This window comes from Kwoniella newhampshirensis, chromosome 7, assembly GCF_039105145.1.
Source record: "Kwoniella newhampshirensis strain CBS 13917 chromosome 7, whole genome shotgun sequence".
Taxonomy (NCBI): domain Eukaryota; kingdom Fungi; phylum Basidiomycota; class Tremellomycetes; order Tremellales; family Cryptococcaceae; genus Kwoniella; species Kwoniella newhampshirensis.
In genome coordinates, this window is record NC_089961.1 from 663,704 (window position 1) to 691,285 (window position 27,582).

At 50.6% G+C, this 27,582-nt stretch overlaps 12 protein-coding genes across 12 annotated transcripts; 5 read left to right on the forward strand and 7 right to left on the reverse strand.

The window, feature by feature from the left end:
• Nucleotides 1-146: 146 nt before the first annotated feature.
• IAR55_003953 (uncharacterized protein) lies at nucleotides 147-2,290 on the reverse strand (the record flags this gene model as incomplete). Its single annotated transcript, XM_066947058.1, has 7 exons — nucleotides 147-265; nucleotides 402-475; nucleotides 532-641; nucleotides 708-1,567; nucleotides 1,796-1,941; nucleotides 2,138-2,159; nucleotides 2,257-2,290. The coding sequence occupies 7 exons, from the start codon at nucleotides 2,288-2,290 to the stop codon at nucleotides 147-149; spliced, it is 1,365 nt and encodes a 454-aa protein (XP_066802437.1).
• Nucleotides 2,291-3,118: 828 nt separating this feature from the next.
• On the reverse strand, nucleotides 3,119-4,776 carry IAR55_003954 (urate oxidase; the record flags this gene model as incomplete). The annotated part of the gene is made up of 8 exons (XM_066947059.1): nucleotides 3,119-3,239; nucleotides 3,309-3,648; nucleotides 3,707-3,842; nucleotides 3,958-4,094; nucleotides 4,179-4,196; nucleotides 4,261-4,332; nucleotides 4,528-4,602; nucleotides 4,740-4,776. 8 exons carry the CDS (start codon nucleotides 4,774-4,776, stop codon nucleotides 3,119-3,121), a joined length of 936 nt encoding a protein of 311 aa, XP_066802438.1.
• A 540-nt stretch (nucleotides 4,777-5,316) lies between these two features.
• Nucleotides 5,317-7,242, forward strand: IAR55_003955 (uncharacterized protein; the record flags this gene model as incomplete). Its single annotated transcript, XM_066947060.1, has 12 exons — nucleotides 5,317-5,514; nucleotides 5,621-5,655; nucleotides 5,750-5,866; nucleotides 5,947-6,045; nucleotides 6,113-6,196; nucleotides 6,301-6,335; nucleotides 6,412-6,564; nucleotides 6,628-6,708; nucleotides 6,774-6,781; nucleotides 6,846-6,876; nucleotides 6,985-7,130; nucleotides 7,228-7,242. 12 exons carry the CDS (start codon nucleotides 5,317-5,319, stop codon nucleotides 7,240-7,242), a joined length of 1,002 nt encoding a protein of 333 aa, XP_066802439.1.
• Nucleotides 7,243-7,535: 293 nt separating this feature from the next.
• Nucleotides 7,536-8,711, reverse strand: IAR55_003956 (uncharacterized protein; the record flags this gene model as incomplete). The annotated part of the gene is made up of 1 exon (XM_066947061.1): nucleotides 7,536-8,711. One exon carries the CDS (start codon nucleotides 8,709-8,711, stop codon nucleotides 7,536-7,538), a length of 1,176 nt encoding a protein of 391 aa, XP_066802440.1.
• A 689-nt stretch (nucleotides 8,712-9,400) lies between these two features.
• Nucleotides 9,401-10,929, forward strand: IAR55_003957 (uncharacterized protein; the record flags this gene model as incomplete). Its single annotated transcript, XM_066947062.1, has 7 exons — nucleotides 9,401-9,419; nucleotides 9,653-9,690; nucleotides 9,837-9,900; nucleotides 10,046-10,120; nucleotides 10,366-10,576; nucleotides 10,813-10,846; nucleotides 10,903-10,929. 7 exons carry the CDS (start codon nucleotides 9,401-9,403, stop codon nucleotides 10,927-10,929), a joined length of 468 nt encoding a protein of 155 aa, XP_066802441.1.
• A 296-nt stretch (nucleotides 10,930-11,225) lies between these two features.
• Nucleotides 11,226-12,890, reverse strand: IAR55_003958 (uncharacterized protein; the record flags this gene model as incomplete). The annotated part of the gene is made up of 3 exons (XM_066947063.1): nucleotides 11,226-11,555; nucleotides 11,681-12,551; nucleotides 12,694-12,890. The coding sequence occupies 3 exons, from the start codon at nucleotides 12,888-12,890 to the stop codon at nucleotides 11,226-11,228; spliced, it is 1,398 nt and encodes a 465-aa protein (XP_066802442.1).
• A 431-nt stretch (nucleotides 12,891-13,321) lies between these two features.
• IAR55_003959 (T-complex protein 1, zeta subunit) lies at nucleotides 13,322-15,663 on the forward strand (the record flags this gene model as incomplete). The annotated part of the gene is made up of 10 exons (XM_066947064.1): nucleotides 13,322-13,393; nucleotides 13,493-13,535; nucleotides 13,603-13,661; nucleotides 13,721-13,756; nucleotides 13,812-13,997; nucleotides 14,060-14,412; nucleotides 14,478-14,738; nucleotides 14,798-14,961; nucleotides 15,025-15,478; nucleotides 15,633-15,663. The coding sequence occupies 10 exons, from the start codon at nucleotides 13,322-13,324 to the stop codon at nucleotides 15,661-15,663; spliced, it is 1,659 nt and encodes a 552-aa protein (XP_066802443.1).
• Nucleotides 15,664-16,005: 342 nt separating this feature from the next.
• IAR55_003960 (E3 ubiquitin-protein ligase BRE1) lies at nucleotides 16,006-19,212 on the reverse strand (the record flags this gene model as incomplete). The annotated part of the gene is made up of 11 exons (XM_066947065.1): nucleotides 16,006-16,115; nucleotides 16,184-16,250; nucleotides 16,313-16,510; nucleotides 16,570-16,701; nucleotides 16,766-16,915; nucleotides 16,970-17,098; nucleotides 17,165-17,911; nucleotides 17,967-18,559; nucleotides 18,611-18,680; nucleotides 18,747-18,890; nucleotides 19,063-19,212. 11 exons carry the CDS (start codon nucleotides 19,210-19,212, stop codon nucleotides 16,006-16,008), a joined length of 2,490 nt encoding a protein of 829 aa, XP_066802444.1.
• Nucleotides 19,213-19,700: 488 nt separating this feature from the next.
• IAR55_003961 (uncharacterized protein) lies at nucleotides 19,701-22,318 on the forward strand (the record flags this gene model as incomplete). Its single annotated transcript, XM_066947066.1, has 6 exons — nucleotides 19,701-19,819; nucleotides 19,892-19,980; nucleotides 20,049-20,176; nucleotides 20,241-20,389; nucleotides 20,447-20,583; nucleotides 20,646-22,318. The coding sequence occupies 6 exons, from the start codon at nucleotides 19,701-19,703 to the stop codon at nucleotides 22,316-22,318; spliced, it is 2,295 nt and encodes a 764-aa protein (XP_066802445.1).
• A 336-nt stretch (nucleotides 22,319-22,654) lies between these two features.
• Nucleotides 22,655-25,681, reverse strand: IAR55_003962 (uncharacterized protein; the record flags this gene model as incomplete). The annotated part of the gene is made up of 8 exons (XM_066947067.1): nucleotides 22,655-22,694; nucleotides 22,761-22,891; nucleotides 23,026-23,163; nucleotides 23,217-23,352; nucleotides 23,407-24,732; nucleotides 24,794-25,455; nucleotides 25,522-25,535; nucleotides 25,603-25,681. 8 exons carry the CDS (start codon nucleotides 25,679-25,681, stop codon nucleotides 22,655-22,657), a joined length of 2,526 nt encoding a protein of 841 aa, XP_066802446.1.
• Nucleotides 25,682-26,054: 373 nt separating this feature from the next.
• Nucleotides 26,055-26,995, forward strand: IAR55_003963 (uncharacterized protein; the record flags this gene model as incomplete). The annotated part of the gene is made up of 5 exons (XM_066947068.1): nucleotides 26,055-26,237; nucleotides 26,305-26,380; nucleotides 26,482-26,670; nucleotides 26,748-26,851; nucleotides 26,921-26,995. The coding sequence occupies 5 exons, from the start codon at nucleotides 26,055-26,057 to the stop codon at nucleotides 26,993-26,995; spliced, it is 627 nt and encodes a 208-aa protein (XP_066802447.1).
• Nucleotides 26,996-27,199: 204 nt separating this feature from the next.
• Nucleotides 27,200-27,532, reverse strand: IAR55_003964 (uncharacterized protein; the record flags this gene model as incomplete). The annotated part of the gene is made up of 1 exon (XM_066947069.1): nucleotides 27,200-27,532. The coding sequence occupies one exon, from the start codon at nucleotides 27,530-27,532 to the stop codon at nucleotides 27,200-27,202; it is 333 nt and encodes a 110-aa protein (XP_066802448.1).
• Nucleotides 27,533-27,582: the final 50 nt, after the last annotated feature.

Below are 27,582 nucleotides of genomic sequence, written 5' to 3' on the forward strand. Positions count from 1 at the left end.
AGTCCATGCATAGACGTGTCTGACCGTGATGTATAGCGTGTGTACGTATAATAGTAAATAATGTAGTCATGACTCGCCGTACGACGCAAGTCACTTCGGGGTATCTCCTCATGAATTTTCATCAAGATCGGTGCGCATTCATTACATTACCCCTTCCGCGGTCTCCCTGCCAACTCTACATCGTACAATCCTGGCCTCACCTCGCCTTGGTCAGGACCAAGTCCCGGCTCGCCCTTCTTCTCTTGAGCGGCGGTCGCGGTAGCGGCTGAAAATGATTGTCAGCGTCATTCCTGACTCCCATGTCGGAGAGATTTCTCCCGGCAGCACAAGGTGCACAACACAATGACAGAGGTCGAGGATATGAAATGCCACTACCGAGTGTTGAGAGGAAGCCGACTCACGATCTCCGATACCGGCTCGCGTACCCCATCCAGTCTCATGTAATGTAAACAAAGCGTATAGTTTCATGATCGCACTACGATATGAACACCCGATCAGAGCCGCTTGTCCAACCTGCAGATCGCAACTCACAAGTAATAACCGAACAAAATCCATGCCGGGACATAGATGATGTGTGAAGGGCGATACCACAAATGGGGTAACAGTTTCGCCGTTCTTGTGACCATGAGCCAAATACCGTACTAGACGAAATTGCTCTGTCAGCATTGAATTCCTGAACGTTTCGCACGAAAAAGATGACGACTCACCGAGACGATGATATTCCAGGCCGGTAAATGATATCCACCATCATTGACATCTCTCGTACTCTTCACAATCAAATAGATGACTAACACCGGTCCGACCAGCAGCGTCAACGGGTTGATGAACTTGTCAATCATCGTGTACGCCACATAGGGATGTTTAGTCCAGATGTATCTCTCCGTAAAGATACTCCTGAAATCGGATCGCCAGGTATTTCTGGTCCATCTCAATACCTGCTTTAAAAATCTCCAATTCGGTTTCATCGTCGATAACAATTCCGCTTCTTCACAGACTTGGACATAGGTGTTCCATCCGTGTGATACCATCCACCGAGTTAAGAACTTGTCGTCTCCTGAGTTGAGATGGTATTTGCCAAGCCAGAGATCGTTGGTAAAACCATGTAAGAAGTCCGGGTCTTTGAGGATGAGCGTTCGGTAGGCAGCCGTCCGTCCCGACAGACAGGGAATACCACCGTCGATGTGTGTGGATGAAGCGATTTCGATATTTCGAATAGTCAAACGGAAGGCCGCAAGGACTTCCCATACTGTCATTCTGTCTCCGCAAGGCTGGACCCTTTGACTAGTCCCGACTCCACCGACCTGTTGATCTTCGAAACATGCTAGGACGTAGGGGAGGAGAGTTGGTGGCCAGATAGCATCGTCATCGGCGAATACGATGATATCCGTAGTGGTATTTCTGATACCGTGAGCCATCTGTAACCGCTTGTTGGCAAATGGTACAGTCAGGACGCGGATACGGGCAGGGTCGACGGAGTCGGCAAGTTCTTGCAAAGGTCCTCGCATCCGCTCTTCTGTTACAATGATGATCTCTTTCGGGGCTCCCTCCAGCCACGAGAAGGCGGCCTCTGGAAAAGCAGCGGATCGCGTGTCAGCGAACGACTTGCCTCGAAGAAGCCAGCCACACATCAAGACGCGCGAAGGAAAAAAGGTCACGGAAATAAGAGGTAGTAAGGGCGCTGCAGGAGCCTTGGCAGGCCATGCTAAGTCCTCTGCTCCTCTACAATTCCTCTGCGCTCTCGATCACCCCATCGAGGCTCTATTGAACAAAAGTTCTACAGATCACTCCGACTCACCTCTGAACTCCTCACCCGCATCGATGGTAGGTACGATGATGGTCACATCCTCGTTGGCGACGTAGGTAGGGTTCTCAGGTAGGGGGATGGGACGATATGCCGCTCTGGCCAGTAATCGAATGATGTACCATAGATATCGGTAGAATCTGCGCGGATATCAGTGAATTTGAGCGCGAGTGTAAGGAATGTCTGAGAGCCAAAAAGAGAGAAGGGATGGACGAGGAATAGAGGCGTATGATGTAGATCCCAGTGAAGGACAAGGTATTCGGTAGATGTCCCTGGGTGCTATGAGAGGGGGAGGAGGAATACAGAAAGAAGTATGAAAGATAAACTTCGACGTACCCAATAACACCGAACGGAACGACTATACTCGTCATGGACCAATTACCTTATCAGCCTTTCTTCTTCCCTTGTACACAGAGACGAAGGGGGAGATGACGGAGAACCAGAACAGAACTTACAGACTGGAAACTTGTCTGCTGTAAGATACAACATGCTTTCTCGTTTCCTTGACTATTAGTAATTGTTCTTCTTCGTCTTCTCGCTCACTCTCCTCTGAGCGCGTTGTGCGCTCGAGGACAGTCGATCGACAGAGCGTCAGAGAGGATCGAAGGGGATGGTATGTATGACACACAGTTATGAAGACTATACTGTACGTATGTATGTCGAAGGAATGAAAGAGACGAACAACAGTAAATAGCAGAGTACACCACGACGATGAGATGAATGAGTGAATGACTTGTATGAACGCGCACCAGCAGCACAGCACAGCAAAATCAAGCCAGCCCCGTCTTTTCCCACCTTTTTTTTATTATTATTTTCTTCACACTTTACACCCAAAAGTCTATCGTTGTTTTCCTGTCTCTCGCTATCCAGGAAAAGCCCGCGCTGGTCGTTCTTCTGCGTATAGCAAATGAAAGTTGAGCCGCCTGCTCGCACGCGGGCACTGTCAAGACGCAGAGGGTCGATGAGACAAGAAGGACAGACCTTTATAGCCTGGCTCACCAATCGAGGCACACCAACAGTAGTGATCGAGGCACCCAAAGCACAGCCTTTCTCTGGCTCTTGCTGCACTACGCGTCTGATTTTGATCACTTCAACAGTCGTCTCTCACTCATCTTTCATGCTTCAGTACGATGTGACACGCATGCCTCGTCTATATCATACCATGTTGCGCAGAGAGAGCAGACGATTCATATATCTATAAAGCATTACGTAGTACACCCAAAACACAAACACACTTCTTCGTGGCCCAAAGTGCGACGTCTATTCCTTCCAATCCCATATTACCCGGTCCACTGTACACCGTCCTCACGTCACACCTCACTTCCTGGTCACAGTGGCGGTGATGAGACCACTAGGATCAGCAGTAGGGTGGAACACCTCGGCGCCACCCTCGTATCCCAATCCATTGTCGAGACCGAAAGGTTTGAGGTTGATGGCACTGGCAAAAGATTGAATCAGCATTTGTCACCAATACGTCCCTCGATACTTCTGATGCGCTCCAACTCACATGTAGTGCTTGTTGGGCAATTGCATCGAAGCGTCCTTGATCGCAGGAACCGAGTTTAGAATATTTTGCAAGGTGAGGTACAATGTCGCCTGGACACTGGCGCTTTCATCCGTGGCAAAGGTCTCCAAGACATCCTTTCGGATAAGGGTCGCCATCTTGGGGAACTCAAGCTCCTTGGCGATGGAGCTAAGGTTGTCGAGGGTCAAGGGGGTGTTGGGAGGAAGATTGACGGTGCACATGAGAGAGACCGAAGTGGAGAAGAGTCGATCGGCGACATCTGGAAGCGTGGTAAATTCGTCTCGGTAGAACTTCTCGAATGCTGAGCCACCAGTCTTGAGTACTGTTGCCAACGTGTCAGCTGGTCAATCCCTCATCGAGTTGATCCGAAGACGACTCACCGAGCAAGTCCTTGATTCCGACCTTGAGGTCTGCCGTTGCCGCCTCAACGCCCTTGGTAGCATCCACGGCCAGCTCGACAAGAGCCTTCTCCTCGCCATCACGGACGAAAGACCATTTGTGCGGTTGTCCGTCGACCTGAGAACGTAGACTGTATCAGCGAGACCAGACGACCAGAATCTACGAAGCGAAGTGTAGGAAACAATCTTGCGGAAGGGTTGGTTCATGGAGGCGTGATAAAAGGTCCACTCACGGAGATCCGACTCCATTTGAGGGAGATGATATCGATGAATGATTTCTTGATATGAGCATATTTGTTCACGAAGTGGAGACCGAGGTGAAGAGCGAACATGGGCGGGTCCAGGACATGGGGCGAAGTCTTCGCGAATACTGCGTTGTCAGAGAGGTCAACGAGCTGCTCACACATTACAGCAAGAAGACTGTGGTGTCAAAAAATATAGCTGCAAAACGTACCATGACATGTGTTCTTCACTATGGACACGGGATCATTTAGCTATCATCCTCTTGTCCAGTCTTGTAGCATGAGGTCACTCACTGGTGTCAGTAGCGACCACCACACTGTTGTCAGCTTCGGTATACGACGTCTCGATCTCTCCCTCGAGAAGGACTGATGGGGTACGTAATTCACATCAGCCCCAGATCTATCCTGTGTTCTTGTGGGCGGGAAGCAGATAAGGAAGTGCTGTCTTGCTCCACTCGCACCGAGCAACGTGCGATGATCCTTGACAACGTCATGGAGACCAGAGTCGAGGACTCCCGCAAGGCAGGTCCGTCATTGGTGGGGAGAGGACTGTCGACTCACCTCGGATAACATATTCCACGACGTGGTGTTGAGTACCGTCTCGGACCACACGACAGACCTTGACGAGGTCTTTGCCTGTAAGATGTGCGGAGGATGTCAGTGGGACTCGAGACAGCACGATGTACGGTAGACAGTGAACAGTAGGTAGGTGTACATGCAGCTGAGGGGTACCGGGATTCTGGACCGGGTGGAGGCCAGGAAGGTGGACTGACCGTATCGTGCCGCTGAGAGATAACCAGGTTGGGACATTGTTACTATCTATGTGAGGAAAGGCTCAAAAGGGAGTTGAAGTGTACGGTATGTATGGTATCCAATCGAGTGCAGATCTGCGCAGATATGGAAGAGAGTCGATAGCCTATCTCTCCTGACTATTTATACTGCTCGTTGAACTGTTCCCACTCCATTCACGTCCCGACATCTCCACCGAGTAGTGTCATTTATTTGCACACCCCGACGATATCGGTGCATGCATTTCTGATGCCGGTGCTATCGGATCCCGTCTTGAAAGGAGATAGTGAACCACGTGGGAAGAACATGTGATCTCGGAGTTCCGACACGAAATACTTTCCCACGCCTGCCCTCTGAATTTGATGACGTAAACGAGGGTTCTTCAGTCTCCCACGGTCGTCTTCTTCGTCTCTTGGTGTCGCTCGGAAATGCTTATAAGCGGGCAGCTTCCTCCTCTGTCTCGTCTCTTATTACTCTCGATGACAACTAGCCCAGCTCCGGAGTCCGAGCATCACTCGTACCGATCATCAATTACGGGACCTGCTCTATCCCACCAAGACCATGCTGTCTTCCATCTTGAGAACCAGCGCCATGTCATCGAAACACAACCTCAATGGAGCAGCTGCCAATCGACTCTCGTCGGTGCAGAGACATCTGTCGACCACGCAACCTAGGGGCAAGGTGGAGAAGTTGACAGTGTTTGGAGCGGGGTTGATGGGTGCTGGTATTGCGCAGGTTGGAGCTCAGAATGGATTAAAGGTTAGCACTGCTGTTTCATCCGTATCGTCTGGCTGGTTTGGACGCATGTTTCTAGCTTTGAGGGCTTCGTGCCAAGTGGGCATCTGACTGATTGACACACTTACAGGTGGTTCTCAGCGACGTGACGGACAAAGCGCTCGAGTGAGTCGAGCTGCTTTTCGATGGTCCACCTCTTTTCCCAGGCTGCTCCTCATCTCTAATTAGGCTGATCCATGCTTAACCTCACTGCGTTTAGGAACGGGCTTACCATCATATCCAAATCACTCTCACGCATCGCTAAGAAGAAATCACCCGATGACATAGACGGTTTCACATCGAGCATTCTGAAGAATATCGAGACTACTACTGACGCGTGAGTCAGCTCCTCTCTTACAGCTTGGGTCTGACGATTGGCAACGAGATGAGCTGATGTGCCGAGATTGTCTGACGTAGTGTGAAAGCTGTCGAGAATTCTGATTTGGTTGTGGAGGCTATTATCGAAAGCTTGAAAGTGAAGCGCGATCTTTTCAAATTCCTTGACGGAAAGGCAAAGTACGTAGGAGCAGCTTCCTGACAGCGAATAATGCAGACGACAAGCTGAGGCGCGTCATGTTCTCAGAGCCGAATGTATCTTCGCCACGAACACTTCTTCGTTATCCGTCAGCGAGATTGCAGAGTCTTGCGGTCCCGAGAGGCAACAGAGGTAAGTGAAAAGTCTAGCTGCACTGGCGGATATGAAGGACTACACTCCTCGAAGCTATCCAGTGTCCCGCTCGTGAGACCATATTGACGCAGACCGGTCTTCAGATTCGCTGGCCTACACTTCTTCAACCCTGTCCCAGGTAATTCACTGTTCGAGAACTCAGCTTCCAACCTGTCAGCCCAGCCTCTAGAACCCCAGCTGATTCCCGTGACTAGCCATGAAGCTCGTCGAGATTATCAAGACTCCTCAGACCTCCCAAGCCACATACGAAGCGCTCCGCGAAGTGACCTTACAGATGAAGAAAGCTCCAGTCACGTGTAACGATACGCCCGGTTTCATTGTCAATAGGTTATTGGTGCCCTACCTATGTCAGTTCAGCTTTTGGTCACCTTATTGTAAGACCGCTGACAAAGTTTGTCAATCTATCTCAGTGGAGGCGATCCGGATGGTAGAAAGGGGAGATGCGACCCCCGAAGACGTCGACACGGCGATGGAGCTGGGAGCTGGATATCGTAAGTGCAGATCGACGGTGATGGACAACATCCGGTTCACGAAGCTGATCGCGCCTTTACTGCAGCTATGGGAGTAAGTCGCTTGCGAACGACTTGCTGTAAAAGCTCGTTTGAGTAACATTTGACATTCTGCGTAGCCGTTCAAGCTCCTCGATTTCGTTGGTTTGGGTACGTTGTCTGTTCCTATAACTCCTGCATCACGTTCAAATCCCGAACGACATATACTTTCTTACGCTCATGAATCACACTGGCTGACATCATTTTATTGCTCAACAGACACGACATCGTACATTTCTCAAGGGTGGCGGGATAAGGCGGCTTCAGGACAGATCTCGGAGGAGCTCGTTCAGCCTATACCGATGCTGGAGAAGCTCGTGAAAGAGGGAAAGCTGGGCAGGAAGAGTGGACAAGGGTTCTACGAGGTGAGTGCCGGCGAGTCAGGCATTTGATAAGGACGTGTGGTGCTGGGAGGTCCCAAAGATCCGATGAGAAAGCTGATGCCATTGTTTTGGACGGTAGTACGACAAGAAGTAGGAATCTGGTGTGGGTACCCTATATATGCATAAGAATGATGATAGTTCTGTACAACAATGAATGTGAACTTGGCTCAGCCAGAGTCAGAATTGGGAGCATGATATGATCTATATGTATGGTGTCATGCCAAACTCTTTGTCGCTATCTCTGCCTCGCTGGTGATGATCGTCGTGCTCTTCCCGTACAAGTCGCGCGCGCCTCAGTGACTCCGCTTTTCCCAACGATTTTCCTTCTCCAATTCCTGGACGTTCGAACTCCTCCACTCGACGGCCACGCACGGACTCGTGGACTCCTCAAAAGCCCCACATACCACCTTGGCCCTTGGTCATCTCCTCCCGCTCCTTGTTTTCGGCCAGAAGCTTCGCCAAACCAGACTTCTTCTTCTTCTTGCCCGCACCGACTGTTGTTCCCACACTGGAGCTCTTGACTCCCTTGCCTTTTGTACCGAGCCCTTGGGGTGAGACCGGTCTGACAGGTGGAGGTTGTGGATAAGTCGGTAGATTAGGCGATGAGTTCGGGATATGAGCTAGAGAACGATGTTGTAATGGCGAAGGTTTCGATGGGATCGTTGGGACGTGATTTGATTTGGTATCAAGCTCTGATCGTCGGACCGTCGACGTGGCCGATGTGGTCGTATCCGGAGTATGAATCCGTGTCAACGTAGGAGATGAAGCTGAGACAGATGGTGTGGGCGTCGCGACGCCAAGTATCGAAGCCACTTGTTTGCCTAATTCCTGGAAAGGCGAGATGGTCATATTCATGGGATCGAAACCGATGTCGATATCCTTCATCGCGAGGGAATCCACTTTGGCTTTGATCTCCTTCTCCTTCTCCAACTTGCTCTTCTTATCGTCGTCCATATGCGCCTCGACCAGACTCGCCATGGTCGTTTCGGTTTGAATCGATGATGTTGCTTCTGCTAACGATTGCGCCTCCGCCTTGGCTATCCGTCTGGTCTTTCTTGCAGGTAAGAACTCGGCCAAAGTCGCAGGATCAGGTTTAGGTCTCTCATAGACAGCTCCGCAGGTCGTACATTTCGGATCTGTCCTTTTCCTCTTCTTCGATGCGCCAATCGTGGGCGGCCCGTGCTCATCCTCATTGTCACGCTCCCCATCATCCCGTCCAGCTGTAGGTATATTCGATCGGTGCGCTTTTCTCACACCGTCTCCACCTTGCGTCGCCGTCGTTGTCGATCGACCTCTTGCACCTCCCATTCCTTGTCGGAGCCCACCACAGAGATGACACCAAGCGTTCATCCGGACTCCGCCTCCCGATGCGGGCGAATAGAGCGGAGAAGCGGGGATGGAAAAGAGGAGTCGCAATCTGGCGAGATGGAGTGCTTGATGTGCGGGCGAGAGAGCGAGTAGAGGAGGAACGGAGAGTAGATGATTCAGCGTGGGATCGGATGACGGGATCGGGAGAGAGAATGAGTTTGGGTTGATGGTGAGGGATGTACCGGGCAATGACATCGTGGTCGAAGTCAAAGCGGTGATTTATATCCGAATTGATGAGGAGTTGGTGGCTTCGAGGCCCTGGAGCAGAGGGAGGTAGCCTCGAGTGACTCGTGTCACAGCCTCGTTCCCAGCTTGGAAGAGCTTCGACTATCGATGGCGGGAGGCAGTCCGAGATTGAGTGAGGGAGATTCGAGGAGTAGTCGAGGAGAACAGTGGACTGTAGAGCTAATGAAGTAGTAGTGGGTCGGAACGATATGTAGGATTCTGGGACATAAGATCAAGAATACAGATGGAAGACGATGATGGATATAGAAATGAACGATATGATTGAACGACAATAGATGAATGATGGATGATGACTGTACTTGCTTCTTCCTCCTTTTGACAACAGACAATTGATCAGACAATTGTTCTGTTTCTGTCAGTTGTGGGTGGCAACATTTCATTCATTCCAAGGGAAAGCGGGAGATCGGCGGTACGTGCGTGCCTTTAGCCATACGGTATGATAAGTGGGGGTAACAAATAAGAGTTAGAGCTGACTTTGAATTGGTTGTCAAGTAAATACTTACCCCAGGTTCAGAAAGTCAAATAAATCATTTCCCGACGCGACAACAAATGCAGAATCCAACCCATATCACCACCATTCCACACTACTCTCATCTGGTCATTACATCTTGCATAGGCGGGGAACGGTCGCAGACAACATGTCAAGAAAGTGGTTCAGTGCGTCGTCCCTCTTGCATCAGCGGGGTTGACATCGCTGGCAGACATGATGGACTCCGAGCTGACCATCATCTCGTTTCCTCTCTTTTCTGCGTCCCGTTGCCATCATCTCGATCGACGAATCCTCTGATGCGGCGACGGCGACTGTTCGTCAAATGAACATCCACACCTATCCCACGACATCCAACCTCTCCGCTCTTCGATTCGTGATCGCAACCCTGATTTGAATCTAGATCTCGAGGCTCAGACCGACGATGCCATCTTTGGCGGGGTGAGTGCGATGTTAACTGTCTTCCACTATCCGCTCCAGCGATAGGCACGCCCAAAGATCAACATTGGATTCCGCGAACATTCTATCGTCCTCGACCAGACTGCTCGTCGGTAGCCTGAAGCTGACTGATTCCTCCGGTCCCACAGCAAGAATCCGCATTCTCAGGGCTTGGCCTGACCCGATATCAGCGAATGGGTGGTTTCGCAGCATGTGAGTAGGATTCCTCGTATTCCCGCATAGCCATTGCGTCAAGGGACGGATCCAGGAGCCTGGTCCCTCTCACCGCGATCTTTTGTACAAAGGAAGATATTCGGACTCTGAATCACATTTGCTGATGGTCACTCACCCTTGATAGGTTTCGTTGGCGGTCTCGGTGTTAGTCTGTTAGGGGCTATCTTGTTGTTCCTCGGTGCTACCGGGGCATTCGCAAGTGAGTGCTTGGAGGAAATTGAGCTTCGGACGAGGCGGTGCGAGCTCACGAGATACATTTCCACTCTTTCGGCTGTCTTTGCGACGTCTTTCCGCTGTCTCTCCGCTATCTCTCTGCTGTCTCTCCACATCCTCCCCTCCTTCATCTCCCCCAAACCTTTTCCTATCCTTGCTCGATCCCATGAATATACACCTCAATCATCAATCACCTATCGTGTTCCCCCTGCAATCGACTTGCGCATACAGCCCTCTTCGCAGTCGGTGCTATCCTGTCACTCGTCGGTACCGGTTTCCTCGTCGGGTTCAAGACGCAGCTGGAAAAGATGTTCAAACCCGTACGGATCGTGGCGACCATCTTGCTTTTCGCAAGTATTGCCATGACCTTTGTGAGCGCGTTCGTGCTGCCGACGATACTGTGCATTATCTTTGTGATCGTCCAGTATTTGGCGTATCTATGGTGAGTCCAAAACGTTTCTATCTGAGTGAGCTCGTCGACGTGTGATAGGAGGCTGGTGATATCGATGGATGCGGTCCCTTCTGCTCGTCGATCTTGGAAGGCGGGAAGGCGATAGTACTCTTCAGCATCTTGCGTGCCGACCCAAGATACAACACCGTCTAGGAAAGACTGCTGTTCTTCGGCACATACCAAAATTCATGCAACGGACAAAGCTGACTAGTGTCTTTGTATGATAGGTACTCAATGTCCTATATCCCTTACGCAAGAACGGTGAGCTTGCCATTCCACTGCTACGTAGTGATCAAGCTGACAACGTCTTCGTGTAGCTTGTCAAGAGCTGGGTGGGGATGTGATGTCGGTAAAGAGGAGAGGATCTGGTTGCTGTGTTCAGCTACACTTGCAATGATTTACGAGATGTTATTGTCATTGGATGTGTCCCTTGCACGGAAGTATGTCATGAAGTGTCATGCTGCAACATACATTGGCGTCGTCGCACATAGCACAACGATTAATCTTGACGGATTTGATGACTCATCGAAGGATGACAAGGATGAGGCCATGCACGATGACATATGCGAGTAGATGACCAAGATGCGGACAAGCGATGACACTGCTGAGGCAAGATCCGTTCCGCTTCCAATGACATCGACTACTTGCCCATATCCCACTCTCTCGTACCTCCTTTCTTCACGTACTCATACCCGTCCAGCAGAGCCGACGCTTTACCCTCCTTCTGCGTCTTTTCAGCTTCCTTTTCTCTCTTCTTCCGCTCCTTCCTCTTCCTCCTCTCCTCTTCTTCCTCTTCGTCGGACGAATCGGCCTTCCGTCTCCTTCTCTCCTCCTTGCGCGCTTTGCGTTCTTTCTTCTCGATCTTCCGACTGAGCGTGTCGGGTGAACGGGATCGTTTAGAGGGTAAGATTCCGGGTGGAAGGAGGGGAGGTGCACCAGAGTCGGAGAGGGTGGGCGATTGGTGGCGACGCTATGAAAGAAAGAGAAGGCCGTATTAGCTGGATTGTCAGAAGGACGAATTGGAGAAAAGGACCGGTATGATACTGCCGATCTGTTGGATGAGGTACACTATCGATGCTAATTTGCTCAGCTCACCTTCTTGCCCCTCTCCTTCAGTATGGCCAACATGTTATCCCAACCCACTTCAGCGACAAAGCCCTCTGAAGGTACAGCCGGCAAATCGAGTCTCGGATCATACGTCTGCGTAAAGTATTTATCCATCTTCGATCTCCCTGGTGGAGGTGGCGGAGGAGGCGAAGGAGGCGAGCTAGATTGTGGGAGGGACGAGGGTGACTGCTCGGCGTAATTATGTGTTCCATCTATCTTTTCATGTGTACCGTCATAATATGTGTCTTCAAGGTGAGGACGACGTGAGCTATGTGGTTCAGAGATGAGCGATGCGCTGCGCCTAGAGCTTTTTCTTGGCAAATCGTCTGAATGGTCTTGTCGTCTCGATGGTTCTCGTCGAGTCCCTCTATCCGATCCGTCGTCATATCGTCTTCTATCTGTCCTCTCCTCATCATGATTGCGATACCGTCTAGAGCTCCGGTCGTCCTCATCAGCCTCATCTCGGCTCGACCGATATTTGCGGTCAACCCTGTTTGATCCGTTCCTATCCGGATCATCTCTCAATCTTCGCTCTGAATCTCTCCGCCTTTCGCCCACATGTCCATTTCTGTAACTCCCATCCTCATCTCCACCTGACCGACGCGTTCTATCCCTCTCCTTCCCGTCTCTTCGTCTGTCATCTGATCTGCCCGCATCCCGCAGAGCTCCCCCAAACAGTCTACTAGCACCACTGCCTCCCCTCCTGGGACCTGAGGTAGAGCTCTCTCCTCGTCTCTCGACCCGGGCCTCCCGAGCGGATTGAGCTTGACTTCGTAGTAAGGCTGTATTGTGTCCGTCAACCGTGCGGATTACCGATGCCAGAAATCGTTTGTTTGGTTTCGGTAATGATGGGTCGGGTCTAATCGTATTGTAGTCAGTACATAGTGACCAACGGATAAGAAGATACCAGTATCAATGGTGATTACGAGGGTAGCTCGACGCGAAACCGCAAATTCATGACATGAGGGGACTCGAGAGGAGCAAATCGAAGTGAAACTCACGAATCTCTGCCGTTACTCCCCGGTATGGTATTCCCTAGTAGCCCTGACAGCCCCAATTCGCTCCATTTCATCTCACGAGCCTTCGCTTCGTCCGAGAGCAGCTTGGCGACGTGAGAGTCGAGATCTGCGTCGGATATATTGGGCGATATACCCGCTGCAGCTCTCACGAGGTTGTTCACCACAGAGTTGAGCGACATGGCGTCGGATAAAGGATCGAAATGCGCGCTTGGGCTACGTCGCTGTGAGCAGGGAATGAGAGGGCTTGGAGCAGTCAGGAGAGAGAACAAACCAATGAGAGCGAAGGTGTATGTATAGGTTGACCATCTCTCTTCGACATTTGGGTGGCAATGGCAAGAACCACGAGTGAGACCACGTGTAATCAGATGAGACCCTCGACTGTTGGGATAAAAAGCGATAAATTGATGCAACGAGAAATAATGATTGGGAACTGCCTTGGTTTCGACGCCAGATACGCGTTCATTGACATTATTGAAACTTGTTCGACACCATTCCAACATACACCATCATCCTCATCTCTACAGCTCAACACGTCAAACACAAGTAGCTGCAAGAGTTGCATTCACTGACCTGGTACGGATACCGGCGTGATCAGAAACGACATAACGAAATGTCAAGTATCGAGCTCATCAACCCTCGAGCGGAGAGTATTAGACGGACTCAGGCTTTACAGGTGAACACTGTGAGTTGGGACGAAGTCACTTCACCTCGCCAGGATCGGCTGTTGGTTACTATGGAGCTTGGAGCTATTGCTGATCTTGGTTCTTGCTTGAACTTATAGGCAGGAGCTGTGGGTCTCGCAAATGTCGTCAAGTCAAACCTAGGTAAGCTCTCGCTAGTCGCTAAAGCAGGCGGTCTGTGTCGAAATTCTGATGCCGCATCGTCATGTAGGCCCAAGGGGTACCATCAAGATGTTGGTGGATGGCTCGGGTCAGATCAAGATGACAAAGGTGAGCTAGCCTGGACTCAGACAACCGAAGACAATAGCTGACACGGCTTCTCGACCTAGGACGGTAAAGTCCTCCTGTCAGAGATGCAGATCCAGGTGAGTTGAGATAATTCTTTTGGCTTTGGTCAGTAGCTGACAGGTCAATCCGCAGAATCCCACAGCAGCAATGATTGCTCGAACGGCCGTCGCGCAGGACGAGCAAGTCGGAGATGGAACTACCTCTGTAGTCTTACTCGTGGGAGAGTTGTTGAAGCAGGCCGACCGATATATCCAGGAAGGTGTCCACCCCCGAGTGATCGGAGAGGGTTTCGACATGGCGAAGAAGGAGGCTCTATCTGTAAGCTACATCATCCTGTTCGATTCCAATAGGACTGTACAGCTAACAGAGCCTTGACACAGTTCCTCGACTCTTTCAAGCAATTCCCTAAACTCGACCGAGCTAACCTCATCTCCGTCGCCCACACTGCCCTCTCGACCAAGCTCCACGCCAAACTCGCTACCAAGCTCTCAGCTGATGTTGTCGATGCTGTCCTCGCCATCCAGGCTCCCGAGACCATTGAGGAAGGCGCTCATCGTGAACCTATCGACTTGCACATGATTGAAGTGATGAAGATGCAGCACAGGACGGATACGGATACTCAGTTGATCAAGGGTTTGGTAATGGACCACGGAGCTAGACATCCGGATATGCCTAAGAGGGTCGAAAACGCTTTTATTCTCACCTTGAACGTTTCCCTCGAGTACGAGAAGACGTGAGTGGGCAAATTTATCGGTTTGCTTTGGGGCTTTCAGTGATTGACAAAGAGGTGTTTTACAGCGAGGTCAACTCTGGCTTCTTCTACTCTTCCGCCGAACAACGTGAGAAGCTCGTAGAGTCCGAAAGGCGATTTGTCGATTCGAAACTGAAGAAGATTGTTGAGTTCAAGAACGCCGTCTGTGACCAAGCTGTCGGATCAGGAGAGAAGCAGAAGAACTTTGTGTTGATCAACCAAAAGGGTATTGACCCTATGAGTCTGGATGTGTTGGCGAAGAACGGCATTTTGGCATTGAGAAGAGCTAAGAGAAGGAACATGGAGCGGTGCGTTGCCAAATATAATACACCAGGGACATGTGCTGAACGAGAGACATCGCACGCAGATTGCAATTCGCTTGTGGTGGTGTTGCGCAAAACTCGGTTGAGGATCTTACTCCGGACGTCCTCGGTTGGGCCGGCCTGGTATATGAACACACTCTTGGAGAAGAGAAGTACACTTTCGTGGAGGATGTCAAGGAGCCCAAATCGGTTACGATGTTGATCAAGGGTAAGTGGCGTTCACTTCCTCCGGTGTGACTGTTATTGATATCTGGTGTCTCTCTATTTGTAGGACCCAACGCCCACACTATGACTCAAATCCAAGATGCTCTTCGAGACGGATTCCGATCTGTGAAGAACGCCATCGAAGACCACTGTGTGATCCCTGGAGCAGGAGCGTTCGAAATCGCCTGTTCAGCCCATCTTCAAACAGCTTTGAAAGCCACCGCGAAGGGACGAACGAAACTCGGCGTATTAGCATTCGCCGAAGCGATGTTGATCATCCCGAAAACACTCGCTGCGAACGGAGGCTTCGATGTCCAAGATGCGATCGTGGCGCTACAGCAAGAAGCGGAAGAGACGGACGATCCGGTCGGATTGGATCTCAAATCGGGGGAGCCGACGAACCCCGTCACCGAAGGGATTTGGGACAATTACAGAGTCAAGAGACAGATGTTACACGGTGCAGCGACTATTGCGGTCAACTTGTTGAACGTTGATGAAGTCCTGAGAGCAGGTAGATCGTCGTGAGTGAAAAAAAAACCACCTCTTCCTGTTCTTGATCATCCATCTTACATCTGGAATCACAATTACATACATACATACATACATTCATTCGTGATGTAATGTCATCACAGTTGATCCGAGTTGAACTGAGCTGATCAATTTTCATGTGAATAGGCTGAAACCCGAAGGTGGTCCAGGCCCATAGTCTGATAAGAGAAGACGAGTATCACTTGGAGTTCAGATAGACAAAAAAGCAACGCATGTAATGCATCATGAGTCGGTCATAATCTTCCAATGCGAATCTCAACGCTTGTGTCACAATCGCATGCTTTGACTGATAGTAGTGCTACAACGGGTTTCTCACTGCCCTAAATATACAACTGATAAGACACGACATGATTGCTTGCTGGAGTACTTTCCGAGTCTCACACAATGAGAGGGAGAGGGGGAGATATGGCCGAAAACACATCTACTTCTGACCTAGGTTCCGCTTCGCTCTTCCTCACAAGTTCGACCCTCCTCCATAGATCCACGATCCTGACGCACATCACTGCCAGTAAAGCGTTTGGATGTCCTCTTTCGCAAATGCCAGTCCACACGCAGGACATTTCCTCTGCCTCGAGGCGATACGTTGTTCCAGACAATTCTTGCAGAAAGCTGAGTCACGAATCCCTCGTCAGTCACTTGCCCGTCGCTTGCCGCGCTGCGACCAATGTGTAACTCACTATGCATACACTTGACGATGACCTGCTGCTTGAAGTTCTGCTCACAGCAGGAACATCGAAGGAGTTTCTGTAGAGTAGATCATCAGCGCCTGTGACCGTGACTTGACCCAATTGGGACTAAGAACTCACCAATAGCTTGTCCCTTTCTTCCTTCATCTGCCATTCTCCAGCAGACATGTTTGTGTTACTGGCAGATGACATTGCCTCCTGACGTTCTTTGAGCTTCTTGATTGTCCTGTTCGCAGCCTCCGCTTCGTCCTGAAGTTTCGCTCGAGCTTCTTTCTCCGCGGCAGCATCTGCCACTCGCTGATGCATGATCTGTTGAGCCTATAGACATACGAGTTCAGCTTCGACAAACCAGAATGAGGCTTCAGCTGATCACGCACCTCTGCGAGAGCGCTCTGACTGTGCTGCAAGCGTAGCTCAATCTGACTCTTCTCCGAGACGGTCGCCGCTAGAGCTGTCTGTAGATCCAAAGCAGAATTTTTGAGAGAGGTCATGCCTTTTTCGGTGGCAGCCTGAGAGCGGGCAGCATCGTCAATATTGACTCTGAGATCTTGAAAATCAGTCAAGTACACTTACGATTTGGGTTCTCAATTGCGTTTCCACCTCCTGAGCTCGATCCAACAATTTGAGCTGTTTCTCCACGCTTCTCTGAGCTGTCTTGCACTCCACATCGACGGCTTCTTTCGATCGCATTGCGGCGAAATACTTGTTGTCGGCTTTCGCTTTCTGCAGTGCTCGTCAGCTTTACATCACTGCATTCGACAAGACAGTTTAGCGTACCTCCGTTGTCAAACGAGAAATCCGCAATTCGCCGTCTTTGAGCTCGAACACCTTGCTGTGGATAGTCTGATCCAAGCCTTCCCAGAGCTTTGAAAGGCCTTCGACTTCGCTGTACAAAGCGTTGGTTGACTGCGAGCATCACACGGAGGATTCAGCTTGGGCTAATAGACTGAATGAAAGGAACGCCAGACTTACCGCCTCTGCTTCGGAGAATTTCAGTTCCAGTTTTGCTCGTTGCCTCTCTTTCTCGTCCAGCCTGGCCGCGAGCTGACGAACATCTGCTGCGACCTCCGGATTGGGTCCTAAGACTTCCTCGTATTTGGCCAGCGTCCGTCTCGCGGCTTCCAGCTCGGCTCTGGCGTTGGATTCCTCCACCGCTGCTGCTGGGTCTGAAGATACACGTTGAAGCTGAGAGGTGAGTGCAGTGATTTGGTCTTGAGCAGCAATGACTTTCTCCTCAAGATCCTTTAGGTAGTCTCCGTCGATTCCGCTCTCTTTCAGGAAAGACAGGTATCTGTGCGCACCATGTTGCACCGCCAAATTGCCCTTGAGTCGTCGAACCTCGGAAGAGAGAAAAGAAATCCGATCTTGTCTAGCTTTGGCTAACCCTTCGACCTGCTCGGCAAATTTGAGTCTGTCTGCGTCTCTGGCCCTCCGTTCGAGTAGCTCCGAATTCATTTCGTCTCGCTGGCCTCGTAGTCTCGCCAAGTCGGAATCCTTCTTCAACATCTGCGCACGAAGGGCGTCAGACTCGGCTTTAGCCTCTGCCAGAACAGCTTCTCGGAAATCGCCATTCGAATCTCGCAGTTCGTCCAATTTTTTCTCCGTAGTCTCGAAGCGAGATTGCAAGGTGTTGGCTCGGTTGATCTGACTGGAGAGCTGATTGAGGTATACTTGGAAGAAGGGTGAAGCTCGGAGGGCAGTTTCGGAAGGATGATCGGCCTGCATACCATGTCAGCTGGCCATGTTTATCCAACATATGGAGCTGTCAGCTTACCAGTAGTTTTAATCGATCAATCTCTTGTTGAAGGTGTGTTTGCTCAGCCCTCAAAGCTTGCAGCTGCTGTAGTCGAGACCCCGCCAGACTTTCCAAATCAGACGTATCTTGCAATACCCCAGACGCAGAATGACCTGCGCCTCCATTGGTGAAAGGCTTTAAGTCCTCTTCCACTTTGCCGTTGGGAGTCGCATGTCCAGACCCATTGGTCGCTCGGTTCGGTCCTGAGGCACCAGGAGTTCCCGCGTCTCTTCCTCTCGCTCGTTCTTCCTTCCATTCCTGTTGCGCTTTGTCATGCTCCATCCGTTCTCGATCCAGGGCTTTTTGCGCATGTTGCAGATCCCGTTGAGCACTATCCCGAGATTCGGTGATGGCTGATATTTGACTCTGCAGGATTTTCGTGTTTGATCGAAGAGACCCAGCCTCGGCTTCTAACTTCAAGCATCGAGTCTGGACTTCTTCTATGGATGCTGACCTCTGACCGTTACGGGTGGCCAAGTCGACGAAACAGCTGACTAATTGCATAGTTGATGGTAACCGGCTTTGTAAGGCCTTTTCCAGCTCCGGACGACCCAACGTTGGATCAAGGACAGCTATAACTAAGTTGTCAGCGACATAAACTTTTCCGTACGAGAACGACTCACGTTCTAAAACCTCTGTCTCCCGTAGGCCTACTTCATGTCGACCAGCTATATCCCTGATGGCAGAGACTACCTAGAAACACGCGATAGGAAAATAAGCGCCACGCCTCCCTCAAGATCGATCAGTTCGTCGACCTACCTGAGTCCAACATATTTCGACAGCATGAAAGCTCGCTTCGAGGACACGCCTCTGAGCTTCGAGTTCGTTTGCTCGTTTGCTTTCTCGCTCTGAAGCGCGACGATATTCGAGCATCTGACGATAGATTGCTTCCTTCCGCTTAGTCTGGACAATGAACCAGTCAGTACGTGTCACTTGAGCGACAAAAAGACTTGTTGTGAAGGATATGCCAGGAAACAAGCAATTCGCTGACCCATGAGCCTTTTCTTGGGAGACAGAGATACGAAGGCCTGACTGATCTGCTACACGCGAAAGACGGCGAATCATTTCCACTCACCTCGACTACCTTCATCCAGTCCTCCATACCGTCCCCATCTGAGCTATCAACAGAGGGGGAGACATTACCCGCTAATACTCTGCGTTTCGCCGAAGGAGAAGCTGTGTCTTCGATTGCATTTTCGCGAACCCTTTTGAGGTCTGCGTTCATTGTTTATAGCTGTTGAATGATGCACGCACCCCGGTAGAGTCTGTTACCTGCCTCGCAAGGGATTTGAATCAGGGGCCAGCGAGCAGTTGAGAGATGTGTGATCTGTCACTCTTTTTGACGTATTGGTAAGAGAGGGATGGGATGTAGTGAAATGGGAATTGAACAACATGAAGGCAGCAAAAGTCCTCCTTACAAGATGCAGAGAGAAGAAGCAGACGACCAGGAAGTGAGTTGTAATCCTGTTTTGATAATTCCCCGCGGCGATTCAGTTCAATGTGGCACTCCATCATGCGTGTTTGTTGTTGACAATTCACCCGGTCAAGTAGTCCACCACAACCCACCACTACTACAAGAATTCAGTCAACCTTTGCTCTGACATCTTACACGGACCGACCACCTCACTGTCATTACGATCACTTACATTCACCCAAAGTAGCCACCTGGGTTTGTGCTTTACCCCATCTGGCAAGCTTCTCGGGTTTCCAGAAATGTCAGCGCGTCTGTCGACGCTCGATACACCACCGTTATCCAACGGGTTCGGTCAGGCTTCCGTGCACAAGATGCCCAGTATCGCGACCATGAGCGGGGAGAGCGATGAGGATCTCACGTGAGCGAGCAATGCTTATTTCTCAACTTTGGCAAAAGAAAAAAGGATCTGAGCCGCCTGCATCATGCTCAGATTCGATTCTCCCGAGGAGGAAATTGCTCATTATCGAGAGCGATATCGACAGGCTTTGGACATGTTGACGGAAACGAGGGCGGAGCTAGGTGAGCGAGGCCAGGTGACGTGATAATACGAAAGTAAATCAGAAGGAAAGCTGACGAATGTACGTCAGAGGAATTTCAGCAGTCTTCGAAAGAGCTGGAAGATGAGATGGAGCAGGAGCTCGCCTCGAATGACAAGCAACAAGCTGAACTTCGAGAAAAGATCAAGCGGCTCGAAGCGGAAAAGGATGAATGGAAGGTGAGCGGTCGTGATCTTCTCTCAAGCAGATCAAGTATACTGACTTGAGGTCGTGTCACCTCAGTCGAAACAACTCGCTTTGCAGAAGATGCATAGCTCGACAACAGCAGCTATGCAAAGAGAGATGGATAACCTTCGTTCGGAAAGAGACAAGACGCTCGTAGCGCTACGGGACCTTGAAATGGGCAACGACGAGCTGGAACGGAACGAACGGTGAGTGGAGTAGAAGGTGATACTGCTGTGATTCTCTGCTGATTCAGACGGTCATAGAGTTGCTGTGTCTTCGTTGCTGGACTTGGAGAGTAAATATAATCGAGCTATTGAGGAGAAAACGCTGCTAGAACAGGAGATCATCCAGAAACAGGAGCTAGAAGAGGAATCTCAACGATTGAAAGATGACATGCGAGGTGAGATCATCTCGTATACGCTTGATCATGAGGACCTCTAATTCCATATTTTTCTCCTCTAGACGCCAATAACGAAATTGCCATTCTCAAAGATCAGCTTTCCCGCGCTACCTCCGCTCCTGCTCCTCAACAAACCGCTCTCACATCTTCTGTGCACATGTCTCCCGTGCAAGAAGCTTCGCGGGAGATTTCGTTGGCCGAAGAATCCTTCACCAATCTCAATCAGTCCGTGTCCTCCCCACGACCGCAGAAAGTCTTTCCAGATCACGACGAAATTCCTCGATCACCCTACCAACCACTTCCTCGAAGTGCTACGTCGTCTTCGATCCCAGTATCTTCTCCTTCCGCCAAACGCTTTTCCACACACATTCCTTCTTCGCCGTCTGCGTTGTCCTCTTTAAGTCGTTCTACGACATCAAGGAACCTCGCTTCTGTGGCGGCGGGTGCTCCTAGCTCGCCTGCTTTGAGTAGATCAAGAAGCGGGATACCGCAAGCGTCGCCGGCGCGAGTTACCGTTCTGGCTAGCAATCAACAGACGAAATCTAGAGGGTTCAAACTCCTTCATGATCTTCAGGCAAGACTGAAAGCGACCGATGACAAGCTCGGAGCCAAAGTCCCGCGCAGGAATGTCTCGAACCCGGTCCCGTTGAGCTCAAAGGGCAGGACTGCTTTCACATCTTCTACCACTAAGTCCCCTGTGCCAACTAGGGTAGCACACGCACGAGTGACAGCGTTGACGAGTAACAACGCGACGCCCGGTCCTGTAGGAGACAAGTCCATGATGTCACCGAACGGATGGGTATTAGTTGGGGATGGAGATGGAGAGCAAACACCCACTGGACCCAGTTCGATGGCTCTGCTGGACGAACCCGAGTCTCCTTCGGTTCAACAGCAGAACTTCCGTGCGGTATCGTCTGCAAGCACATCTTCGAACAGATCGTTGCCGTCCAGACCTGGTATTCCATCGCCGTTGGCCAATATGGCAGGTGGATTGAGCAGGTCGACCAGTACCAAGTTTCACAGACCAGCTTCGAGGATGGGCGCCTCGACCACCTCCAACGGCAAACGAGAACAACCGACTGCGACCAAGGCCAACACCGATAGCAGAAGCAATACCACCGGCACCGGCAATGGTAGACCTTTTTCACCCACGTCGAGAATACCTACAAGCTCAAGACCGATGTCACCTTCCATGATCCCTACAGCTTCGTCCCGACCCATGTCGCCAGGAACGATACCTCAACTTTCTCGATCTGTGCGAGGTCCTTCACCGGCATTCGGATCAATATCCGCCTCAATCCCTTCAAACACCACTACCACCACTACCACCACTACTTCCTTTTCTTCATCTCGACCGTCGTCACGAACCGAAAGACCGATCCGAGTGATCGGTAGAGGACCACCACCACCATCATCGTCTTCATCGCAACATGCACATAGCTCTAATCATAAACATACGCCGTCATTGAACGTCTCAACGTCGTCCAATGGGGGAATATTGAGAAGATCAACGAGGAGATCATCGTTAGGTGCTCAAGATGCGAGTTCCCCTCCGACAGGTATCCCTGCGCCGACACCGGCGTCGGGACCGAGAGTGTCTTTGGGTGGTGCAACGGGGAAAAGACCAAATAGCGTACATGTATTCGGGTCGACTCCGCCACCTGTACCGAGGATACCTAGTGCGTTGTTGAAGGACAAAGATGGGAAGAGAAGAGTGAGAGGAGGGGTGGAGTAGGAGTAGGCGTGCACATACCCCCCTCCCTACTGGTGGAGTCGAACCGACGTGGTGGTGGCACGAGATCGTGGAGGGAGATAGCAATTAGACAGATGAAGGGTAGACGATTCACAATGGCCATGACCCAGGACCCCAGTAAGGGTTCGACAATACGGTACGGACTTTGCATGACATCATAGCAACATGATGATAAATCATGATGGTCACGAAATCCCAGATGATGCTATGACAAACTATATTGTACATCGTACAAATACAAAACGATGAAACAACGATTCGAAACAACAAGTGGAGGATGGTACAACTACATGTATGTGGACCATCGAATGGTTCCCCTCAATCCTTCACCTTCTTCCTCCATTTGCTATCCTTTTGTCTACAGAGCATAATCATCTATCAGCTTACTTCACTCAGACGGAACAGGCGCAGATAAATGACTCACAGTACCTCTCTGCGGGTTCTCTCTTCTTTGTCTCTGAGCATCCGATCTGCAGCTTCGTTCTGCTCTGCTACATCTTGAGTGTTGGGGAACCCGATCTTCCAGTATCCAGGAGGAGTAGGTGGTTTGGTCCACTACGACACATCACACACAAATCGAATCATCAGCTAGGAGGTTTTGACATTAAGGGAAAACGCGTTGTGCGGGTGGGGAAGAAAACGGTTGGTCCAGGTCTCGGTGGCAGTCACGGTAGCGACATAGCACTCACCGTCTCACGATGCCTCGACACTTTGTTCTGATGCTCTCTCACCCAATCTCCCTCTGCTGCAGTTCCCTCAACTACCTCGGGATCTTTCCAGACTGGACCCTGATTATATCGCGGAATCTCTCCCACAGCCTCATAATACTGATCATGACTCTGATCAGCTTTCTTCCATTAATGCTCTCATGGCAACTCACCCCTTTACAACATTCACAGTCTCCACCGTGCAATCCTTTCCTCTCCGCTTTCTTCCTCTTCACGTCGTGGAAGGCGAAAGAAGCACCTTCATTTTGCTCTGGGTCGATTTCATATTCGTCCCGGATGGCCGTTTGACTGCACGCGTTTTATTGTCAGCTTACTCGACGTTCAGAGGCGAGCGAAGCTTACATCTCTTCAGGGGCATTATATCTCCCTCCCTTCTTGTAAGACGCGTAGATCTCTCTCTTCTCCGATGCCGGCAGTTTGCTTATCTTTTTTAGCTGAAGAGCCTTTTGTGCAGGTGTCAGGCCCTCCATGTCAACCGCCTTTCGCTTCTTCCCCGATGTCATCGTATCAGGAGTGGCTGAACTTGACCCGTCCTTTAATGATTGCGTATTGTCTGCTCGAGGTCGGAGTGGCGTTTCTTCGCCTTCTGCATTGTTTTGTATCGCCACCTTTCGTAGGGAAGCGGACCGAGCAGCACTGTCTCCAAGCCGATCTCGTACAAGACGCTTTCGGTTCGTTGTGGGAGTGTTGACCGGCGAGTCGTCAGGAGGTGACCGGAAGTCGTCGCGGTCAATCTCTTTATTTCGACTCTTGTTTGAGCGGAGCTTGCGGGTGCTGCTTGGTTTACCTGACTTTTCGGGTGAGACACCAAGCCACGGCGTGATTCGAGACGCGCAGACGACCCGCTTTATCTCGTCCACGACGGTGGTGATCCCAGATGTCGAAGAATCGACTGGATCGTGTGCGATTGCGCCGTGAGAATCAGAAATTGTGAGAGCTCGACGATTTGTCAAGTTTACGGCACGAGTCAGAGCACTGTGTGACGTGTGGCGCATCAACGGCGAGTTGTCGTTCTGTCGATCTTGTTGGCATTTAGCATCATTATGTATGCCAACGGCTTGGGAACCAAAGACAGCTTCGTCATCGGTATAGATCGCCCTGACGTCTTCTAATGCGACAACCTCGTCCTCGTCTTGATGCAGTGTGACGGATGTTCCTCGGTGACTCTGCTCCTTCGTGTCGCCGTGCTGCGATTCGCTTTCTTCGACCAATACCTCGGGATTCTTGATTGTTAAAGTTGCCGCCTTGACCGTCTCTCCCGAAGTGGTCACTTGCTCGGTCTGTCCAGATACAGCTGCGGCGAATGGGTTCGACGCTGAAGACGAGCCTGACCTACTGGCCTGTTTCTTCGCCTTCTTTTCCTCCCTTCTTTCTTTTTTCACCTCTTCTCTTGCCATGACAACTGCCTTGTACTCCATCATATACTTCTTATCTCGGTTGTAGGTCTCACGAAGCTTGTCATAAGCGGACTTGAGCTCCCTGTGTGTCTGTTCGAGATGAGCATACTTGAGTGTGAGGGAGACTGTAGGACTAGAAGGTCGTTGACGTGTAGGTGTATCGAGCAGGGGAGAAAACATTCTTTGCTGATGCTTTGTAGGGGTGGTGGGGCAAGGAGAAAGGGAAGCGAAAGGGATATTGGGTTGAAGAGTTTGGAGTACTCGAGAAGGGCTAATCAGAAAACGAGGTTCAGTTCGAGTCAAGCACGAAATGTGAATCACACTCAACTCACCTTTTGACAGCTCCTTCTCCCTCTTCGCGCATCTTCCGAACTTCGCTCTGAGCTCTTTCCTTCTCTGCACGTGACTTCTCCATCTCCTCTTTCAGACGTTCATTTTCCACCCTCTCCTTGCTGAGAGACTCCGTCAGATCGTTGTTGTGCATCTTCCACCTCTCCTCGTCTCCTCGTCTCATATCCGCCACATTATACAGGGCGATCTTCATGTTCTTCTCTCTCTTCTCCAGGTCTTCCTTCTCCGTCCTCTGTTTGCGGATCCTTTCTTCCAATTTCCCTATCCTATCTCTCAACCCTGCAGAGATAGCCCTCTCGGACTCTATCGCCGCTACATCCGTCTTCCTCGTCTCCTCGATTTGCGCTCTGAGTTCCTTCACTTGTTCTTCAAGTAACCAGTTGCGACGATTCAGCTTTCCCAGCACATCGACCTCGTGTACGTGAGCAGGTGCAGACGCAGATACAGATCGATCGCGTTCGGACCACCATTCGTTAGCCTCGCGAACGTTGGTGTATTCGATTCGTAGAGCATCTCGATCAGTAACGAGTTGTTGGATTTGGGAATTGAGATTGTGGATATCTGTTTCGAGCGATTGTCTTTTGGTTTTGTAGGCATCGCATTGGTTTTTCAATTTGGACAGCTCCGTCGTCATACCGTTGAGCTATGAAAGACAGAAATGCATCAGCATAAGTACGGTCAGACTCGCAAATCAGCAGTATCATCTCACGCAATCTCTCAGTTCTGCAACGAGACCGTTCATTATCAGCTGAACTCGCTCTTGCTTTATAAAAGCCGATGAGCAACCCACCGTCAAACTTGGCCATTTGCCGCTCAATCCCAGAGCCCAGACTTTCCTCCTCGACAGATAGATCGCCGAAGAACGCCATATCGAGGAATCGAGGGAGTAGAAGCGGCCAATGGTCGGTCAATCTTGCGATGGGACTATGAGTCCAGTCTGAATATATAGTAGATTGAGATGGTATGCAAGTGAGAGGGGAATGAGCGGAAGATCATAATGTTCAATGAGCCAAAGAAAGACAACCGCGCCGAATTAAGTGGGGTGATTGAATAGAATGATGATCGTCACTCTAAACGCGTGTAAACAAATCAACCGAGTCGACAATGTGTACATCATCCTAGCTTGCTTCTGCTTCACCTGCATCGTGCGACCAAGTGACGCTACTCTTTCTCTCGCATCTGTTATCCTCTTGCCATCACAGAAGGGGAATCGAAACCATCGCTTTGGCGAACGCCCGTACGATGTCCGAACCTGCTTTGTCCCGGATAATAATCGACCAAGAACCAGATTGGGTCAAAGTCAAAAATAATGTATCGCAAGCCATCGTCTCCGTCATGGAGACTCGTCTGGCGACTATGCCTGGTGGGAAAGACGGGGGAGCAGCAAAAGGGATAAGGACAGAAATAGAAGCGAGATTAGGCAAGGTCTGTCCTGCTCTTGGTCGATGAGACAACCAATCTCGAACTGATCAATCAATATTCGTCGTCGCAGATTCGAGAAAGAATGTTTGAGATGAGCGCATACAATCTGCAGGTCAACGGACAGAATTACGAAGACTTTGTGGATGGTGAGTCACTTTCAGTACCACGAATGCGGGTCCAGACAACAAGATCTGTCGATTCTTTCATCTCAGAGTGGATCTGATGGGTCGATTTCCACTCAACATAGCTACCGAGGGATTCGACGAGGTACTCGATCGCAAGATATGGGGTCTACATGACGAACGAGTGGACTGGGAGGCTCGTATCGCGGAGAAGAGGAAGAAGATGCCAGAGGGCATACATCGATTAGAGGAGGATTTGGAGATGAGGAGAACGGAAGCGGAATGGCTGCCTGACGACGAAGAGCTGGAAGATGGTGAGTTGATCCTTGACAGACAATCTGGTCGGGTCCTTGCAGGCACTGATGGTGTTGCTTTCGTTCTGGCAAAGTAGGTAAATCTGCTCTCAAAGCCGATGAGATCCCTGCACCACCACGACATGAAGAGGTTAAGCAAACGTTCCAAACGGTCATATCGAATCTGGCAGAAGTCGCCAAGGTGAGCTATCACTCCCGCGTCAAATTTGACTGTATGAAACTGTGCAGCTGACTACGTCACGTTGATCAGACCGCCCCCACGCAACTGCAACGAGCTCAAAGAGCTCAGACGGTGCGGGAAGAGATATCGAATATGCGACCGTGATCGGGGCCGCCTCAGGTATACATGTACGATATATTATGCTACAGTCCGTCTGTTTCTTCTCGATAAGACGTTCTCAGTTTCCACGCCACCCGACTGTCCCTTCTGGTGTATACAACTGTGTCCCATTTGTCGTACTGTTGTAAAGATCAGCAGATAGACCTCTTATGCATTATCGCCAATAACATACCTAGTGCTGGACCAAGATCAAATTTCGTCCCTCTTGGCTCGCCGTTTCAACTCCGGTATGACCTTCACCGTCTTGACACCATCCACCTTCTTGATCTGTTGTACAACATCTTGCTCTCCTCTTTGCCAGAGATCTTCACCCCGTTTCACTATCCCGCCATCCCGAGTCATCACCTGAAATATACCTTCTCCCTTTAGTTCTCCGACCGGTCCCACATACTTCACCTGCACTGCGGAAGCTGGCTGTAGGAGTGGGGTGGTCAGAGGGTCGGGGGAGGTGTATGATATTTGGAGATAGACATGGTCGGGTTCGAGCTTCGGTGGTTTGACAGGTGAGTAGGCTGATGTCATAATTGCGATGACGACAGAGATCAGAGGGACGAGAATGAAGGACCGAATAG